Here is a 7831-nt window from a genome sequence, read left to right as displayed (position 1 = left end):
ATATATATATATATATATATTTATTTATTTTCTGTGCGTCCTTCTCTTTATTTCCTACGAGGGAAACAAATAGAAAGGTATTGAGTGTTCTCAGCGAGGGGGCCGAGTAGCACCAAAGCGCCCAGTGACCAATAATGTCCTTGTCATCCACCACAATCAACTGTCTTGGTTGCACAACCACACAAGGTTCAACCGCCTCCGGTACGCAGTATGTTAGCCACAGACACCGACTGCAGCGGACCTCCTGCTGGATGGAGCTCGCATGTTTTAACGGTTTCCCAGAAACCCCATCCCTCTCCGGGTCTTTAGTTCAGCAACGTCATAATTTGCTGGACTCTGTCAAATCCGCGGGGCCTCCGGGGCCTGTCTTTCGCGTGGAATTTGAACTTTTTGATGATGAATCGCCCAAGACTTGTGCGAACTTCAGGAATTTGTGCGCAGGGCGCACAACCAGCCGGAAGGGTGAGACATACTGGTTCCAGGGTGTCGTGCCTTCCTACCGCGGGACATACTTTCACAAGATTATTCCACAATTCTGCGCTCAAGGCGGGGACCTCACCATGCGGGTAGACAATGGCGCGAATCATTTGAGTAGCTTCGGTCGCGGTTGGTTCGCGGATGAGTATAAGCGACGGCGGATGAACGAAGTCGGGCTCTTGGCGATGGCCAACAACGGACCCAACAGCAACGGCTCGCAATTTTTCATAACCACGTCTGACTCAAATGAGAAGGCGCTCAACGGTCGTCACGTTTGCTTTGGCCGAGTGGTGCAGGGCCTGAAGGAGTTCATGCATGAGGTTGCTCCCTTTGGCGACAGTGCTGGCTATCCATCACGTTTTATTGTCGTTACGGACTGCGGGGAAGGGCCACTACCAGCTACGCTCGGCTCCACATTGCCGGATAAAACACCTGCAGCTGATATTAGCGAAGAAGGAGCTCGGGAATGCGGGAGGGTGTCGGTGAAGTCCCCTTCCGGCGGGTAGTTCGGTTGAAAGGGATGCTCTGATTTTTCCATAATTGCAGGATATCACTTCCGTGTCTCCCTTCGTCCTGACTGTGACACTGTGGCGCGTTGGCTTCACCGCTCAGGGTGCGGGGAAAATAGAATGTAACAAGCGGAAACATTGTGTATGTACTGTCGGTGTTTATCCACCATGGCTTGATTTCTAATGTACAGAGGCCCCTGTGGGTGGGTTGCAAAAGCAATTAACTATAGGCAAAGCTTGAAAAAAAAAATATATTAATCAGGAGTAGCAGCCCGCCTTCGTTCTTACCCCCTTTATTCTCACGACCACGTGCATCTTCCATTCCTCTTTTTCGCTTTTTTTTTTTTGGTACAGCACAAGTAGGGCCTCGGTAGGAGGACAGATCGTAGCCAGGCGGTGTGCGGTCAAGCGAAACGCAGGCACCTACCAGATTTCAAAATACCCGTGAGGGTGTCTCGGCATGGATCCGCACCCAACGCCACTGAATCCCGATGCCACATGGGATGACAATGGCTTACTATTTACGCTCCTGATGGGTGCTTTTGCATTTATAGGACTCGGTGCCGTTAGTGCTTTCACAGTGTATGCACCATCGATGTGGTTGCGCCGTGTCTTTCGGTTAAATCACACTGCTGTTGTTCTTGTTGAGGAAGAGCCCCTTGGTGGTGATGTGGAGACACTCCAGGCTCCCGATGACAAGGAACCGCGATATCGGAGAGTTGGATGTGCTCTTCCTTATCCATGCTCACTGTTCGTTTTACCCAGTTGGAAGTGCTGGCTGAGTGTAGAGGAAGAGGTGGAGGGTCTGGAAAATGTTTTTAAACCTTTAGTCGATTCAGAAAGTGGTAACCCCGCGGGTATCGGCGACAACGCAGACGACAGGGGAAGCGCAGTGGGTGATGATGATGAGACGGCTCCACTTACTCGGGACCACATTTCCAGTGAGTACCCGGCCACAGTTGAGGTTGACATAGAGGGTGTTTCCTCTGGAAGTCCAGTAGGCAACGTGCCGTCCCGGACGAATGGCGCACCAAAAACACCATTGGACCCGCATGTTGCAGTCTACCTGTACTTCCTGAAGTTGTTCTCGACCGTGTTTATCCTAGGTTCTTGCATCAATTTGTGGATCTGTGTCCTGGCGGGAACAGACGATTATCGGGAGAAGAGTATGGTAAGCATGGATGAGAAGCATTGTGGTGCGCAAGGGAGTAACAGAACTGGGTGCATGGAACTCATGCCGTACTGCCACTACACGGATGCAGACACCTGCGTTCCTGTGCCCCTTCACGGTATTTATGATCTGACAATGAGGAACATTACACCGAACAGCTGGCGTTTGTGGTTTGTAGCTCTCCTTGATATGGCGTTTTGTTTGTTTTTTATTGCGGCCATCGTCTATTACCTCCGGAAGGTGGATAAATATGTTGAAACAGTGATGCGACACCAGATGGAGTGCGCAGTTGGCCATCGAGTAGCGATTGTTGGCGGGTTAAAAGGGAGGGTATTAACGGAGGCGGCGTTTCGGCGACGTTATCTTCAGGAGGACTCGTACTTTGGCCCAAACAGGCGTGGCGTGAATACCTTTCGCTATCCAGTCGCTGTCGCAAATGCGCTCATGGGTGGAACACTGAGCGTTGATGACGGTGATACGTATCATCAGTATGATTGTGGCGGCTTGAGTTGTATCTTTTCGTCTTGTTTTTTCACTCGGTACAAAACAACACGGTCAAACGCCGTTTTCCTGCAAGATGGGAGCGTTCGGCGCATGCTATTCCCACGTGACCCACCACCCGGTATGTACACCTATATGGACAAAACTGAGGAAGCGATGGAGGGCCTGCAGGAGGCCGTCGCCGATTACAAGGTTTTTCACAAGTTAGCGAATCACGTGAGTTACAAGAAGCGGCAGGAGTTGCACAAAAAACTGCTTCTCGTGCGTGCTTCTTTCCCGTTCTGTTTCAGCATGATATCCAAAGTTGACTACTGGAAAAAGGCCTTCATTGAGCGGGCAACAAAGCTGAATCGTTTTGTAGATGAGGTACCTGCTAGGAAACCTAAGGGGATTGCTTATGTTGTGTTTGACAATTCACTCGCAGCCTACGAGTTTGTAAACCTTTTTTACGCCCAGCACAGAGGAGCTTCAGGCACATGGGCGGCCATTGCAGGCCCCTCTAATGGCATAATCGAAATGAACATCACAACGAACCGACAAGTGGGCTGGGTGCGGCGTATTGTGGTCGCTGTGATATATATTTTAATGTTGCTGTTTTGGTCTGTCCCTGTCGGTTTTCTGAGTTCCATTGACAATATTTCCAAAATCCCCGGAATGGGATGGCTCTCTCGAGATTCTTCCAAGTTGCCTGAAAATGTCCGAAGTGCTATCGCAGCTCTTCTACCGGTTGGTGTGCTCGCGTTGTTTAACATAGCACTCCCTTATATTGTCCGCATTCTTGCCATTGCCATGGGGGTAATAAACATGTACGAGCGTGAGGAGTGTGCATTACACCTACAGTACCTTTTCATGGTCCTTACTGGTGTCATATTTCAGGCTCCGCTTCAAAACGGCATGGAAGAGTTGAACCGCTTGATTACAGAAATATCGCGCGATAGCATTGCAAAGCTTTTCGTAACTTTTGTAACTCCGGAGGGAGGTTATTGGTACACGAAGGTTGTTATGGGCTTGTGTGTATCCACATGGGTTGCATTTCTCAACCCTGGGACGCTGACTCTGGTTGTGCTGCAGCACAAGCTGGCGAATGTGCAGCGTGTGTACAACGAACTCTTTGGTCCTTGTCTGTTCGAGTGGCCGCACCTGTACAGCTTCGATCTTTCCCTATTAGCCATGGGGCTTCTCTTCCACATGACTGTTCCGTTGCTTTCGTTTTTTGTTGGCATCTACTTCGTTGTGCGCTACTTTACGCAGCGTGGCATGCTGTACGACCGTTACCGCCCTGAAAATCATCCGCGTCAGGACTGTACCCCATTCGGTGCGGCAGGAATGGTTATTCGTGCAGCTTGTTGGTTGTATTGCTTAGGCGCAGTTGGCGGGGTGTTGTTCATGAACGAATTGGATCATTTGGGTGGACTACTCATTTGTTCTGTTTCGTTTACCCTGAGTGTGATCCTGTTGGCCTACACACACATCACAACTCGTCGATGGATCGCTACCTTACCTAATGCACGGAGACTCCTCAGGAACAGAGTACCTCGCTCAGTCCAAACGCAGTATGGCACCTCCCGCAGCGCCGACAATGTGGTGGCCCCTAAGTTACCTAACCCCAAACCACCAGCACGTGCAGAAGAAGAACGCAGGGAGGCTGATAGCGCCGTCACTTTCCAGGGAGCAACATTGCCTGTTGTGCCAAGAAAACAGTATTCCATGGAAACGTTGGACTTGGGCTTCGACGGCGTCGCGGGTCCGACACATTGCGCGCCAACGACGTCACTCCTCTGGCAAAGCCGAGGGATGCAAAGCTCCCCGGTAGGTTCAGTTTGTAACCTCCAAGACCCTGACGGTACCGAAATGGAAGGTGTGGTTGAGTGGGATGCCGCACCTGATGCGGAAGACGATATGCTTTATCACAGAATGTCCCTATTGCCACACAATCCTAATGTGGATTCCCGCTACAATCCCAGACACCAGCAGCTTCAGCGCATAAACATCACACGTGAGATTGAGCGGTTAGAGGAAACCATATTCCATGTGGAACGTTACTGGGACGCTCCGTACTCAGAAGTCAACCCGGAAGAATGTGGCATCATAGAACAGCGGTAGCAGGAGCTAAGTAGTGTTGCGCATGTGTGACACTTGCAAAGGTGATAGTAAAGGTCGCTGTTGGTGCTTTAAAAGAAGTTAAAGGGTAAAAAGTGCTCCGTAGCGCACGTACGGATACGATGGTGTTTACGGATTAAATGTAATGTGTGTAGATCTGGGTGTGTGTTTGGTTTGCCAACTGTAATGTGTTCCAAATTGACGGCGAATTAGTCGGCTACCTGCTTTTGCTACGAATGTGTTCGCATTGCTCTTCTCTTCATTTTTCTAGTGGAATGCTTTCGTTCCTTTACGTTTTTGATTTTTACTTTTTTTCTTTTCTTGGACACGCACACGTCCTCCCGTTTCTCTCTCTTTGGTTTAGTTTCCTCTGTTTATATGCTTTACTTCAGCCTTCACCGGTGTTTACTGATGTTTCATTTCGACCTCTTCGAGGCGAGGGGTTAGAATGGCTGGGGGAATATGTGACGTTCGTTTGTTCATATAAATAAAAACATGCGTCCGTATGCGTGTTTATGTCGTTGAATACTATTGTGGGTGGCGGTAAAGGTTTCGCATAAAGGGAGATGGGCAGGTGAGGGGTGGATGTTTAATGTGAGTCTTGTCGGCTGATGGGAAGACTGAAAAGTGAAGAAAAATAGAATGAATGAACTAAACCAAAGACGCAATCTTTTCTGCCTTCACATTTGTGAAGAGTGTAGTGGTTGGCTGTGTACAGTCATGTGGCCGGTGTTGAATTTGCACCAACCAATGGAACGAAAGGGGAAAAAAGGCATTACCATCGGCCGCCGCCCCCGGTTCGTAATCCGTTGCAGTAATGAAGGAGGGGGATAAGAGAGGCCGCTATTGTTGCTTTTTGATGTTGCTGTTAACTCAATTAGCTCTTCGCTCAAGCGTTACTTGTTTGTCTGCTTGCTCCTTTCTTGTTTTGTCCATCACTGATGTTTGGTGTACAAACATTTGGTTTAGTTAAGCTTAGGGGAGGCAACCACTGGGCAGGTAGCTCAAAGGAATAAATAAGTGGGACAAGGGTGAATAAGGTCCACGTAACGAGGGAAACAAGGAAGGAGTGGTAAGGTTTAAACTCGAATTGAACGGGTATCCATACAAAAAAAATACGGAAAAGGGGAAAATTTGACGCACTAACCGTAGCTTTAGTGGGGAAGAAGAGGGAGGAAAGGCGAGAGAAGAAAAAGAAAAATGACCGTTATTGTTGCTGGGATAGTCAACAAACAGGGGGGCATTGTCCTCTCGCGGCACTTCAACGACATCACTCGCGTTCGTGTTGAGGGCCTTCTTTCCGCCTTCCCTCGGTTGATGGAGGCATCGACTAACAAGCAAGTGACGTACGTCGACGCGGGTGCAGTCCGTTACGTCTACCAGCCACTGGATGATTTATTTCTTGTGCTTATAACCACGCGCAGCAGCAACATTGTGGAGGACCTCGACACGCTGCATCTCATGGGTCGCCTTATTACGGAGCACGTCGGAACAGTGAGCGAGGTGTTTTTGCAGGAGAAGGCTTTCAAGGTGTTCTTTGCTTTGGACGAAGTGATCGTTGGAGGCCGGCGTGAAAACACAACCACGGAGCAGATACAAACCTACCTGGAGATGCAGTCACACGAAGAAATGATGGTCCGAGAAGAGAAGCGGTTGCAAATGGAACGTGCGAAGAAGGACGCATCGCGTAAAGCGCACGAACTACGCGACAAACGTCAACGCGGACTGAACCCGTACACCGGTATCGGCTCAGACAGCGTAGGTTATGGCAGTGGGGGAGCAGCAGTGAGTGTAAGCCGACCCGCGGCTGAGGCAAGCAGTCGGATAGATACTATGGATGAATTGGGTCCCACTCGAATAGCTGGGATGGCGAGCGGAAGTGCTGACTCTTTGTCCGGCCGAAAGGTTGGCCGCGGCGGTGGTTTGGCGCTTGGAGTTGCGAGAAAAGCCGATATCACTTCACGTGTGCTGCAAGAAGCCGGATTACCGGTGGGTGCGGTTGCAACCAAGCTGCCGGTAGGGGATGCAGGGGCTGCAGCAAAGGCACCGGAGTTTGATGGCCCAATCGAGGGTATTCACGTTGTCGTGGAGGAGAAAATTAGTGCTACCCTCGATCGTGATGGCGCAAGCGGTCCCGTCGATGTGCGCGGCGAGCTTTCCGTACTTGTCAACGACCCGCACCTGGCAAACGTGAAGTTGATGCTTTCTCCAACAAGCGACGAGTTCTCATTCCGTGCTCACGCTAAGGTGCACAAGGAAATATTCGCAGAAGACCGTGTCTTAGCGATGCGGGAAAACAAACCGTTCCCTGTCCACCAGCCCGTCACAATCTTACGCTGGCGACTCAACAACTCTTCCGGTGTTCAGCCCCCTCTTACGTTTTCTTGCTGGCCCAACGCTGGGAGCATTACAGTTGAGTATGAAATATCCAATGCGGATTTGGTTGAACAGGGATTATGCGACGTGCGCGTGACGCTTCCTCTACGTGGTGCGGTCGCTGCTACGGTGGAGTCGACGACTGGTTCGTGTAGCACTCAGGAGGACTGTGTGGTGTGGCAGATCCCCCAAGTGAGCAACCATGTGAATGCAAGCGGAAACTGTGAGGTGGTACTCGCCGATCCCGATTGCGCTGCATCCGGCGCCGACGAAGTGTTTTTTCCGGTTGATGTTACCTTCAAAACGCGAGCAACCGCTGCACACGTGCGTGTGCTGGAGGTCGTGCAGACGGAGAACGGAGTACCGGTGAAATTCACTCAAGAGACGCAACTCACTGCGGAAGGATACAACGTACAGTAACGCATTGCACGTCACTATGGATGCGCCTGTGCTGTGCATTTTAGAGAGTAGGAGTCATGGGCTGCAAGGATGGTGGGAGCGACAGGGGAGACACTGCGAATGGAAGTGTATAATGCTGATGCTTTCCTTGCAGATAGGAAAGAGAGGAAAAGTATATACATATATATACTTGTAAGGAAACCCGAGGGGTTTGAGGTTCTGTCTCGAGTGAGTGAGACCTGCGGGAAGCGTTGTTTTTAGAATATTGTAAGCGGGAAGGAGACAACTTTTCTCTCCT

The 7831-nt window shown here is 50.2% G+C and overlaps 3 protein-coding genes across 3 annotated transcripts; all 3 read left to right on the top strand.

Moving 5' to 3' along the window:
• Positions 1-134: 134 nt before the first annotated feature.
• On the top strand, positions 135-983 carry TEOVI_000618200 (PPIase, putative; the record flags this gene model as incomplete). The annotated part of the gene is made up of 1 exon (XM_067223829.1): positions 135-983. The coding sequence occupies one exon, from the start codon at positions 135-137 to the stop codon at positions 981-983; it is 849 nt and encodes a 282-aa protein (XP_067079930.1).
• Positions 984-1446: 463 nt separating this feature from the next.
• On the top strand, positions 1447-4761 carry TEOVI_000618100 (protein of unknown function DUF221, putative; the record flags this gene model as incomplete). Its single annotated transcript, XM_067223828.1, has 1 exon — positions 1447-4761. The coding sequence occupies one exon, from the start codon at positions 1447-1449 to the stop codon at positions 4759-4761; it is 3315 nt and encodes a 1104-aa protein (XP_067079929.1).
• Positions 4762-5958: 1197 nt separating this feature from the next.
• On the top strand, positions 5959-7554 carry TEOVI_000618000 (coatomer delta subunit, putative; the record flags this gene model as incomplete). Its single annotated transcript, XM_067223827.1, has 1 exon — positions 5959-7554. The coding sequence occupies one exon, from the start codon at positions 5959-5961 to the stop codon at positions 7552-7554; it is 1596 nt and encodes a 531-aa protein (XP_067079928.1).
• Positions 7555-7831: the final 277 nt, after the last annotated feature.

The sequence above is a fragment of the Trypanosoma equiperdum genome, assembly GCF_001457755.1.
Source record: "Trypanosoma equiperdum strain OVI genome assembly, contig: ctg_1979, whole genome shotgun sequence".
NCBI lineage: Eukaryota > Euglenozoa > Kinetoplastea > Trypanosomatida > Trypanosomatidae > Trypanosoma > Trypanosoma equiperdum.
Note: the sequence above shows the minus strand (reverse complement) of the source record. Positions and strands in the feature narration are given on the sequence as shown.